The following is a 12,911-nucleotide window of genomic DNA, read 5'->3' as shown; positions in this document are numbered from 1 at the left end:
GCTTTTACTGTTTTGAAAAAGCCGGTCGCCCATTAAACAATCTCGTATTCCCTGCTTTCCCCGCCCACTGGCGCCTATGATTGGTTACAGTGAGACACGCCCCCACGCTGAGTGACAGGTGTTACACTGCACCCAATCACAGCAGCCGGTGGGCGTGTCTATACTGTGTAGTGAAATAAATAATTAAATAATTAAAAAAAACAACGTGCGGTCCCCCCCAATTTTAAAACTAGCCAGATAAAGCCATACGGCTGAAGGCTGGTATTCTCAGGATGGGGAGCTCCACGTTATGGGGAGCCCCCCAGCCTAACAATATCAGCCAACAGCCGCCCAGAATTGCCGCATACATTAGATGCGACAGTTCTGGGACTGTCCCCGGCTCTTCCAGATTTGCCCTGGTACGTTGGCAAATCGGGGTAATAAGGAGTTATTGGCAGCCCATAGCTGCGAATAAGTCCTAGATTAATCATGTCAGGCGTCTATGAGACACCTTCCATGATTAATCTGTAAATTACAGTAAATAAACACACACACCCGAAAAAATCCTTTATTAGAAATAAAAAACACAAACATATACCCTGGTTAACCACTTTAATCAGCCCAAAAAAGCCCTCCATGTCCGGCGTAATCCAGGATGGTCCAGCGTCGCTTCCAGCGCTGCTGCATGGAGGTGACCGGAGCTGCAGCAGACACAGCCGCTCCTCTCACCTCCAATCGTGGGCCAGAATCGTATGAGGGATGTCACACGTTACAATTGACTAGGTTCGTGCAACAAAACGCTCAATTCTAGACAAAGATACGATGTGTTTGCGATCAACGGTTTTGCGTTCAATCCTGATCGCACGTAGATGTCACACGCAGATACCTCACAAACGATGCCGGATGTGCGTCACTTACAACTTGACCCCAACGACGGATTGTGAGATATATTGAAGCGTGTAAAGCGGGCTTTAAAGGGATAAAGTTAAAGATGACACATTTCCTTTGCAATTTAGGCCTCTTTCACACATCATTTTTTTGTCATCAGTTGCAATCCGTCGTTGTGTAAAAAAAACGGATCCAGCGCTGGATCCAATTTTTTTTCTCATTGACTTGTATTAGCGACGGATTGCGACAGCTGGCCTCATGATACATCCGTCTTGCGACTGATCGGTCGTAAAATGTTTTTCTGGCCCACGTCCATATGGACGTTTTTTGTCTGTGTCAAAAAAACGGACAGCGCTTAGGCGCAGGATCCGTTGCAATCCGTCAAATGACAGATTCCGGCGTTGGATACGTTTTTTTCAACCGAGCATGCTCAGATGTTGTGTAAATTCACCTCTGGTCAGAAAAAAAATCTCTCTCTCTGTTTTTTTTACAGGATCCATTGCATGAGTTTTAACACAAACTGCGACGATCCGTTGCATCAGTCACAAAACGGATTGTAACTGGTGGCAAAAAACTGATGTGTGAAAGAGGTCTTAGGTCCAAAAAAAATATTATCATCTTTTACATTCTAAAAATTACAAGAAGGAAAATGGGCCAATGCAAATGTTTGGCCACCCTTGAAGATTTGTGTCCTCAGATAACTTTGACCAAAGTTTAAGACCTTAATTAGCCTGTTGGTGGTATGGCGTGTTCCCTATCATCGCTAGGAAAGGGCAGGTAATGCAAATTTCCCAGCTTTGTAAAAACCCAGCCTCCTTTAATCTTGTGCCAAAAAACAGCAGCCATGAGTTCTTCTAAGCATCTTCTAGCACTGTGAAAATGAAAGTGGTGGAGAACCACAAAGCAGGAGAAGGCTAAAAAAAGATACAAAAGCATTTTCAAGTTGCCCTTTCCTCAGTTCAAAATGTAATTAAGAAATGGCAGTGAACAGAAACAAGAAGACCAAGCAAAATTTCTGTGACAGCTGCTTGTAGGATTGCTAGAGAGGCAAATCAAAAGCCCCGATTGACTGCAAAAGACCTTCAGGAAGATTTAGCAGACTTCAGAGTTGTGGTTCATTGTTTTATTGTTCAGAGACACCTGCATAAATGTGTCTTTCATGGAAGAGTCATCAGAAGAAACTTTTCCTGCATAGTCACCATAAATCACCATAAATCGCAGCATCAGAAGTATGCAAAAGAACATGTAAACAGGCCTGATGCATTTTTTAAACAAGTCCTGTGGCCTGATAAGGTTAGAATAGAACTTTTTTTTGTGGCCACAATGATCAAAGGTATGTATGGAGAAAAAAGGGCACAGAATTTCAGGAAAAGAATATCTCGCCAACCATTAAGCATGGGGATGAATGAATCATGTTTTGGAGTTGTGTTGCAACCCATGGCAGGAGGAATATTTCACAAGTAGAGGAAAGAATGGATTCAATTTAATTCTACAAATTCTTGATGCAAATGTGACGCCCTGGGCAAGCCAGGGGTCACAGGTCAACACACCACCACACCCTACATCCCAGTCAGGAACATCAAAGCTACCAAAATCCTTGTTGCCTTCCTCCAGGAGCTGATGTTCACACCAGGGGGTGGGCCAGGCAGTTGGCTCCGCCCACTGAGGAGTACACAGCCCTGGAGGCGGGAGAAACCAGGCAGATTAGTTCAGGGGAGTGAAGTAGAAGGAAGTGGTAGAGGAGCTAAGTGAAAGTGAAGTAGTAGTGGAACAAAGAAGAAAAGGAACAAAAGAGAGCGTAGAAAGGCCTGAAGTGAGTCCAGCTAAGTGCAGGACAGGTCAGCAAGGTCAGCAACAGCGGTGATCGTCTGGAGTGGGACTGCTCGGAGGTTGCTGGAAGGACCGCGGTCGAGTAGTGGCCCGGTGGTCTGGAGCAGTATACGAAGGACAGTCAGCACCAGGGCAGGGGCCTCTCGGACCCCGGCAAGGCTAGGAGTCGCCATAATTTGCCGAATCCGTCAGTGAAGGGGACGTCGATCCCCCAACAACCAAGTCCCGATTGAAGACAACCGTCCAACCATTAGTGAGGAACACCGCCACCGCCAGGGCACCAGCTCCTCAGGGCCAGCGTCTGCGGGCAAAGTAGGGCTCCTCCGGCTCATATCCAAGCCGGGGAGCGGGTTACCGGTGGGAACTCATCGCTACCAACTTAGAAACATCAGGTGCAGGTCAGAGGGACATCACCGTTACCTGCTGGGAGAGCAAGTGCAGCCGTCCGTGGGAACCGTCTTTCCAGCCGTGTGGTTTACCGTAAAACTGTGTCAACGTCTCAGGCTGAGTGAGTACCACAGTGCCGCAAGGCACAGCACTGCCCCCGCGTCCCTGCGCCCACCAGGCCCTGCACCTTCCACACCATCACCAACCCCTACCCACGGAGGGGCAACACAACACCTGGCTGCTCCGCATCACCACTCCCGGGATCCCCATATTGAGCAGCGGTGGTGCTACAAATCACCACAATCGTGGGTGGCGTCACGGACAATCTCCCCAACAAAATACCCCTTTCACTCACGGGCGAGGAGTGCCGCTCGAAAACCCCCGGGATCCGGCCCACCGCTCGAGCCACCACTGAGCAGCAGCAGCCGGACCCGAGCAGGGGGGTGAGCGCGGTGCCGGCACCCTCCTCCCCGCCCGCGACACAAACATTACACCATCTGTAAAAAGCTGAAGTTGAAAAGAGAATGGCTTCTACAAATGGATCATGATCCTAAAGATGTAAAAATCCACAATAAACTACCTCAAAAAGCACAAGCTGAAGGTTTTACAGTGGCCCTTTCAGTCCACTAATCTGAACATCGCTGAAAATCTGTGTCTAGACCTCAAAAGAGCAGTGCATGCAAGACGAGCCAGATATCTCACAGGACTGGAAGACTTTTCCAAAGAAGAATAGATGAAAATCCCTCATGCAAGAATTGAAAGACTCTTGGCGGGCTACAAAAAGCGTTTACAAGTTGTGATACTTGCCAAAGGGGGTTGCTATTATGGTTTAATCATGAAGCGTGCCCAAAGTTTTGCTTTTTTGTTAATTTAAAAATGTAAAAGATGAAAAAATATTTTTTGTTGCCTAAAATACAAACAATCATACAGTAGCATATGGCGTTAACAGCTGTAAGCCGTCTGTTCTTTGCGATATGGTTACTTAAAGGGGTTGTCTACCACTAGGATGTCCCTTTCTCAATCAGAATTGCCCCCATTATGCAAGATGCTTGAGTCCTCACCTGGGAAAAGTCCACAGCGCCCCAAACCCTGATCTTGGGCACGGGCAGCTGCAATCTCCTGCAGAGAACACTTTTCCACAGGAAAAGACATGCTTCGTCCAGGACGCAGTATGTGCGGATCATGGGCACGTACCCTAAATCTCTGAAAAACATGATTCAGACAAAATTCCCAACAGAAAATTCACTGTAATGAGCCAGAGGGAGTCACTTTGACCTCACGTCTAGCCGGTGGTCCGACAGTGTCCATCTTTTTATGCCTCTTTTTAGGTGTGCACAAAAGTGCGGTCATCAACAGTCACCTTTGAAAAGACGGACACTGCTGAACAGAGGCCAAACAGAGTCCAGACTAACTCTATTAGTGAATAAACCGTCGCAGGTTTCACTTGAATCATGTATTTCAGAGATGTAGATGGAAACCCCAATATAAGCACTCACCATAAAGCACAGAATAAATGGGAGCTGATCCAAAGTTTTCTGTACCAAAATTGCTGCCAAATAGCATTCAACTCAGCCCACAAAAACCATAAGTCCCCACTCAGGTCCGTCATCGGTTAATGGAAATTTAGGGGCCTTCCATGTTGCTTATAGCACAAAGGCTCTTGAAAAATGCTATGGCTCCCTCCCTGAGAAAAAGAAACCCAACAAAATCTGCGCTCCCAAATCCAAATGTGCCCCTCTCTTCTGAGCCCCACAATGTGCCAAAACCACAGTTAGCATCCGCATTTTCCATTGTTGTAGTGAGGAGAGCCCATTTAAATGGACGGGGTGCAGGTTTACAGAAGCACGAGCTGGGCACAATGTATGGGCACTAAAATGTACTGGGCAGGACTTATTTGCAATTTTTTTTAATTCTGCAACATTCACTGTGTTCCAGAGACTTAAGGGCCATTTACACGCTGCGACATCGCTAATGATATATCGTCGGGGTCATGGTGTTTGTGATGCACATCCGGCGTTGTTAGCAACATTGCAGCATGTAACACCTATGAGCGACCTTAAACGATCACAAAAGAGGCAAAAATCGTTGGTCTGTGACACGTCGTTCATTTACCAAAAATCGATGTCTCGTCAGTAGCGAGTTTGTTTGTTGTTCCTGCGGTGTCACGAACTTCTCCTTACCTGCGTCCACCGGCAATGAGGAAGGAAGGAGGTGGGCGGCATGTTCCGGCCGCTCATCTCCACCCCTCCTCTTCTATTGGACGGCCGTTTTGTGACGCCGAATGCACCTCTCCCTTGAAGGAGGGATTGTTCGGCATCAACAGCGACGTCGCAGAACAGTTATGTGCGTGTGATGCTGCCGTAGCGATAATGTTCGCTACGGCAGCGATCACCACATATCGCACCAACGACGGGGGCCGGTGCTATCGCACGTGACATCGCTAGCAATTGCTAGCGATGTCGCAGCGTGTAAAGCACCCTTAAGTCGTCACTACACCCATAGATGAATTCCCAGAGTGGTGTAATTTCCAAAATTTGGTGACTTGAAGGGGATTTCTTTTGTTCTGGCACTTATTTCAGGAGTAATAACACATTATAGGGCCTTTCTTACTTATTTCCCTTGTGAATATTGGAAATCTGGGGTTAAAACAACATTTTAGTGGTAAAAATGTAATTATTTTTTGTTCACTGCACAATAGTATAAAATTTTTGACACACCTGTAGTGTCATTATGCTCACTGCACCCATGGATGAATTCATTGAGGGTGCGGTTTGTAAAATAGGGTCACTTGTGGGGGGTTTCTGCTATTCTGGCACCTCAGGGGCTCTGCCATTGTAACATGGCACACCCACACCATTCCAACTAAATCTGCACTCCAATATGGTGCTTTTTCCCTTCACTTTGTACTACACCCCAAAAGTAGTTTTTGACCACATATGGGGTTACTGGTGTACTCAGGAGAAATTGCACGACAAATTGAATTAGGCTAGTTTCACACTTGCGTTGTGCGGCATCCGTCGCATTGCGTTGTGTGACGGATGCAACGGATGCGTTGCATATAGTGGCACAACTGATGCGACGGATCCTGCAAAACAACGGAATCTGTTGTAGCTTTTTTTTCAGCAATTTACTCAACTGAGCATGCACAGTTGTGTAAAGACAGATCCGTCACAGGAAACCGTCAAAGGACGGATGCCGACGGATTCCGCCACCATAGGCTTCCATTATAAAAATGTCGGACGCCGACGGAATCCAGCACATTGCGTTTTTTTGATGCTCTGGGAAGCGCAGGAAAACGCTACATGCTGCGTTCTTTCCGCCCGGTGGATGCAACGCAGCGTCGGCTGGCAGATACAAAGCAAGGCCATCCATTGTAATGCGTCGTCAATACAAGTCTCTGGGAAACAGCGCACATCCGTTAACGGATTGCGCTTTTCCCAAAGCGGTGGATTGCGATGGCTGCCAAACAACGCAAGTGTGAAAGTACCCTTAATGAATTTTAAGAAAAATGACATTTTTGAGGTTAAAAATGTATTTTTTCATTTTCACAGCTCAACATTCTAAAATTTTATGAAGCCCCCATGGGTTTCAGGTGCTCACCAACCTTCTACATAAATTCCTTGAGGTGGCTAGTTTCCAAAATGGAGTCACTTGTGGGGATGATCCACTGTTGAGGCACCTCAGGGGCTCTACAAACATGACATGGTGTCTGATAATGATTCCTGCGAATTTTGCAGTCACATGGCGCTATTTCCCTTCCGAGCTCTGCCGTGTACCCAAATAGTTGATTTCCACGACATATGAGATATCAGCGTACTCAAGAGAAATTGCACAATATGTTTTATGGTACATTTTTACCTGATACCCTTGTGAAAAAAAGATGTATCTGGTTCAAGTTACAATTTTTTTTTTCATTTTCACGGCTCAAAGTTATAAACTTCTGTGAAGCCCCAGGGGGTTCAAGGTGCTCACCAAACATCTAGATACAGGTGCATCTCAATAAATTAGAATATCGTCAAAAATCTAATTTATTTCAGTAATTCAATACAAAAGTGGAAATGCATATATTATATAGAGACAATACAAACAGAGTGATCTATTTCAAGTGTTTATTTCTGTTAATGTTGATGATTATGGCTTACAGCCAATCAAAACCCAAAAGTCATTCTCTCAGAAAATTTTCATATTACATAAGACCAACTAAAAAAATGATTTAAAACTCAGAAATGTTGGCTTATAGAAAAATATGTACTGTACAGTAAATGCACTCAATGCTTGGTCTTTTGCATGAATTACTGCATCAATGGAGGCGATCACCCTGTGGCACTGCTGAGGTGTTATGGAAGCCCAGGTTGCTTTGATTGCAGCCTTCAGCTCATCTGCATTGTTGGGTCTGGTATCTCTCATCTTCCTCTTGACAATACCCCGTAGATTCTCAATGGAGTTTAGGTCAGGCGAGTCTGCTGGCCAATCAAGCACAGTGATACTGTGGTTATTAAACCAAGTATTGGTACTTTTGGCAGTGTGGACAGGTGCCAAGTCCTGCTGGAAAATGAAATTTCCATCTGCAAAAAGCTTGTCGGCAGAGGTAAGCATGAAGATTTAACATTTAACACAAGTCTAACATTTCCTGGTAGACGGCTGCGCTGACTTTGGTCTTGATAAAACACAGTGGACCTACACCAGCAGATGACACGGCTCCCCAAACCATCACTGATTGTGGAAACTTCACACTAGACCTCAAGCAGCTTGGATTGTGCCTCTCCACTCTTCCCTCAGACTCTGGGACATTCATTTCCAAATTAAATGAAAATTTACTTTCATCTGCAAACACCTTGGACCACTGAGCAACAGTCCAGTTATTTTTCTCCTTGGCCTGGGTAAGACGCTTCTGGCGTTGTCTATTGGTCATGAGTGGCTTAACACAAAGAATGTGACAGTTGTAGCCCAAGTCCTGGATACGTTTGTGTGTGAGGTGGCTCTTGATGCACTGACTCCAGCAGCAGTCCACTCCTTGTGAATCTCCCCCAAATTTTTTAATGGCCCTTTCTTAACAAGCCTATCAAGGCTGCGGTTATCCCAGTTGCTTGTGCGCCTTTATCTACCACACTTTTTCCTTCCACTCAACTTTGCTTTAATATGCTTGGATACAGCTCTCTGTGAACAGGCGGCTCCTTTAGCAATGACTTTTTGTGGCTTAACCTCCTTGTGGAGTGTGTCAATGACTGCCTTCTTGACATCTGTCAAGTCAGCAGTCTTCCTCATGATTGGGACCATCTTGAACACTTAGGAAGCCTTTGCAGGTGTTATGTGGTAATTATTCCAGATTTCTGAGATAATGACTTTTGGGTTTTCATTGGCTGTAAGCCATAATCATCAACATTAACAGAAATAAACAATTGAAATAGATCACTGTTTGTAATGACTATATAATGTTTTCCTTTTTGTATTGAATTACTGAAATAAATTAACTTTTTGATATTCTAATTTATTGAGATGAACCTGTAAATTTCTTGAAGGGTCTAGTTTCCAAAATGGGTTCACTTGTCGGAGAGCTCCACTGTTTAAGCAACTCAGGGAGTCTCCAAACACAACATGGCATCCACTAATGATTCCAGCTAGTTTTGCTTTCAAAAACTCAAATGGCGTGCCTTCACTTCCGAGCCCTGCCGTGCGCCCAATTACTTGATTTCCACCACATATGGGGTATCTGCGTACTGCGTAGAAATTGCACAATAAATTTTATGGTGCATTTTCCCTGACACCCTTGTGAAAATGCAAAATTTTATGGCTCAAATGACAGTTTGGTATGAAAAAAAGTAACATTTTTAATTTTTTCATTCAACATAGTTTTGGTTCCTGTGAAGCACCTAAAGGGTTAACAAACTTCTTGGATGTGGTTTTGAGCAGTTTGAGGGCAGTTTAAATGTTATTACTTTTAGGCATTTTCTGTCACCTAGGATTCTCACTTCATATATAATGTGGTCCCTAAAAAAATGGTTTTGTAAATTTTGTTGGAAAAATGGGAAATTGCTGATAAACTTTGAACCCTTCTATCTTACAACAAAAAACTACATTTCAAAACTTGTGCGGTTGTAAAGTAGACACGTGTGAAATGTTATTTAGTAACTGTTTTGTGTAGCATAACGCTGGGATTTATGGCCATAAAATTTAAAAGTTTGAAAATAGGAAACTTTAAAAATGCCAAATTTCCGGTATTTTCAGAAATAAACACAAAATATATCGTCCTAAATTTACCACTATCATGAAGTACAATATGTCACGAAAAAACAATCTTAATCACTGGGATCCGATGAAGTGTTCCTGAGTTATAATGTCATAAAGTGACACTGAACAAGAAACAAATGGGGACGGCACCACTTTAAATAGATTACGGAAGTGTGCTCCAACCCATAAATAGAACTTACAACACAACACATGGGAAAGAGTGGGCACAACTACACCAAACATGTACTGGAAAATCCAGAATAATGGAATGAAGCAAGAGGAGTCCCTTGTTGCATGCAAAAAGTGTAAAAAAGTTTATTAATAACACAGAGAAATATTATTAAGAACACTTAAAACTGGGAAAGATCAAAGGGGTGATCCACCCATGAACAGTTTAGCACATCACCACTAAAACCTCATGAAATAATGCAGATGGAGCAAATCACACAGGCTCAAAAATAACAGTACCAGAGAACAGTATACAGCAATACATAGTCACCAAATGTAGGACTAACATAAATGTGGTACAGATCAAAGAGAGCCAATACATAAATGCATTTATCCATGATGAAGCCACACATGGTGGCGTAACGCGTGGGGCAGGCGCACCCACACTTCCTCTCTCTGATTATTTACTCATCTGGTATTGTATTGGCTCTCTTTGATCTGTACCATATTTATGTTAGTCCTACATTTGGTGACTGCATTGCTGTACACTGTTCTCTGGTGCTGTTATTTTTGAGCCTATGTGATTTGCTCCATCTGCATTATTTCATGAGGTTTTAGTGGTGATGTGCTAAACTGTTCATGGGTGCATCACCCCTTTGATCTTTCCCAGTTTTAAGTGTTCTTAATAATATTTCTCTGTGTTATTAATAAACTTTTTCACACTTTTTGCATGCAACAAGGAACTCCACTTGCTTCATTCCATTATTCTGGATTTCCCAGTACATGTTTGGTGTAGTTGTGCCCACTCTTTCCCATGTGTTGTGGATAAAGTGACACTGGTCAGAAGGGTGTTTTCAGGCCCAGGGTGATGGGGTTAACACTATGGCCGGCGCATGCTCTGTATTACATTCACATTTTTTCCAACTATTCAATAAGTTGGCACCGGAATCAGCACATGTACACAGATATCCGGCACCACTTTATCGAAGACACTGTAAAGACGAAATACGAGCAGCGGTGGCTCATGTGCAGATTGATTTTTTTTTTATAGCACATGCGCTGCTGCCATGCATACCGTAGTAATCTCCAGTGTCCTCAGTAAAATGGCACCGGAGATCGCGGTATGCGCCGATTCTGGCACCATTTTATTGACGAGTTGGAGAAAAAAAACCTTTAAAACAATACTGCGCATGAACTGGCCATGGTGTTAATTGTGGTGGCAGAGGGGAGAAAGTTTTTATTTTCTTTTAATGGCATTCAGCTCAAACTCAAGCCATGACAAGTTGATGGACGCCCTGTAGTTAGTTTGATGTTGTGCAAACCTAGATCAATCCACCAGGGTCTTTTTTTTTTGTCATACTGTAGTATCAAGCCATTGGGGTTCCTGGTCTCTGCCTTGTTCCTTCTATTTTTCTGACCATTTTGTCCTTTTTCATTGATTGCTCTTTTGATATGATGTGTCCGAAGGTAGGCAAGTTGTAGGGCTTTACATTATGATGGAAAATGCAGATGTACAGGATTGATTTATGACAAGTCAGTTGATGTACTAATAGATATAGAATTTAACAAGGACTCTCCATGCAAGTTATAAACACATGAATATAAAAAGAACTCATTGGTATTCATTGATTTCTCTTTTCAATGCGTGAATAAAATCAAGTCTGGCCAGCATGCTCATACACATTGGTCATCATGGACTAGGGAACAGATCAAAGCACATGGGCACACTGTCAAAAACCAGATACAAACTGCTCATAATTGGCTTGAATGAGGCCATAACAAAACACATGCCCATAGCAGTATATTGCATTTCAGCATTAATCTTCTAATTTTTAAGTGAGATAGCTTGGATCCATGAGGCTGGTAATTTTCAATATTCAACAATGAAAGTTCTATGAGAACAAAGTAAGTTTGACTTAATGATTATTTGGTTCTGTGTGTAATGTGCAGGACTCCTCTTCCCAGGAAAGTCTGCCTAAACTTCACATCACGGCTGAAGAGGAGGAAGTTGAAGTTGCTACTGATTTCCAGTCTACAGTGTTCAGAGGTGAGCTACATCACTGCTTTTCACTCAAATCCCTTGCTTCTCAACACTACCATAGCGCTAAATGATAACATTCTTGAAGCAACCATAATCAAGAGCATCTCTCTCATATATATATATATATATATATATATATATATATTATATATATATATATATATATATATATATATATCCCTATCTATGATCCTAATAAATTCTATAGAATCGATGCAGTACAAACATCTACTAATTACAGGTAGAAGTAACAGAAATATGAAAAATCGAATGCTTTAACCTTGCAATGGAATAAAGGCATAGGTGTATGAAGCCTAAATCAGGCGGAATAACTTTCTAGAATTGAGAACAGGTCAAATCAATGACCATTACAGAAAATCTTGATTCATTTGTTGAGCAAAAGAAAGTCCAAGGTACTAAGTAAAAGTGCATCTTTATCAGTCTAAAGGGCGCTTTACACGCAGCGATGTCGCTTGTAAAAGCACCCGCCCCCGTCGTTTGTGCATCACAGGCAAATCTCTGCCCGTGACGCACAATATTGCTAGGCCCCGTCACATGGTCGTACCTTCCTAACGACGTCGCTGTGGTTGGCAAACAGCCTCTTTTCTAAGGGGGCGGTTCGTGCGGCGTCACAGCGACGTCACACGGCAGGCGTCCAATAGAAGCGGAGGGACGGAGAGCAGCCGCATGAAAGACAAGCCCACCTCATTGCCGGAGGATGCAGGTACGGGTTGTTCGTCGTTCCTGGGGTGTCACACATAGCGATGCGTGCTGCCTCAGGAACGACCAACAACCTGCATCCTGAACCAGCAACGACATTTGGGAAACGAACGACATGTCAACAATCAACGATTTAGTGAGTATTTTACATAGTTAGTGTTCGCTCGTACGTGTCACACGCAACAACGTCGCTAACTAGGCCGGATGTGCGTCACAAATTCCTTGACCCCAACGACATCTCGTTAGCGATGTTGTTGCGTGTAAAGCCCCCTTTAGGGAAAGAAGTTATCCGGTCAAAAATAAGACTACAGTCACTCATATGTGACTGCAGACTTCTGAATCCTCCCAGTGCACTGTGTGCTGCAAGGATTCTCCGGTTTCTCAGCCGGGAACAGCAGTCACATGACCACAATTGTGTGATATGGCTACTCCTGGCCAGATCCTGTCTAGTGGGCAGGGCCTTGCTCAATACAAAAAAGTGTATATAGTGTGAGGCTGCACCCACTGGACACCCATGCCCACTAGTATTGAGCAAGGCTGCACCCACTAGTTGGGTTGTGGCCGGGAACATGCATATCACACACATGATCACCGTTCCCGGTTCACAAACCGGCGAATCCTCGCCGCGCACAATGTGTGCACTGTTAGGATTAAGAAGTCTGCAGTCATA

The 12,911-nt window shown here is 43.8% G+C and overlaps 1 protein-coding gene across 3 annotated transcripts in view; it reads left to right on the top strand.

Moving 5' to 3' along the window:
* ARHGAP45 (Rho GTPase activating protein 45) overlaps positions 1-12,911 on the top strand; it is a 235,205-nt gene that overhangs the window by 221,215 nt on the left and 1,079 nt on the right. For 2 of the 3 annotated variants that reach the window (XM_075314569.1, XM_075314578.1), the window contains exon 22: positions 11,431-11,527. In XM_075314569.1, coding sequence (XP_075170684.1) covers positions 11,431-11,527 — 97 coding nt within the window. The remainder of the gene's footprint in view (positions 1-11,430; positions 11,528-12,911) is intronic. The other variant, XM_075314588.1, reaches the window with a different exon arrangement.

The sequence above is a fragment of the Anomaloglossus baeobatrachus genome, chromosome 1, assembly GCF_048569485.1.
Source record: "Anomaloglossus baeobatrachus isolate aAnoBae1 chromosome 1, aAnoBae1.hap1, whole genome shotgun sequence".
NCBI lineage: Eukaryota > Metazoa > Chordata > Amphibia > Anura > Aromobatidae > Anomaloglossus > Anomaloglossus baeobatrachus.
Note: the sequence above shows the minus strand (reverse complement) of the source record. Positions and strands in the feature narration are given on the sequence as shown.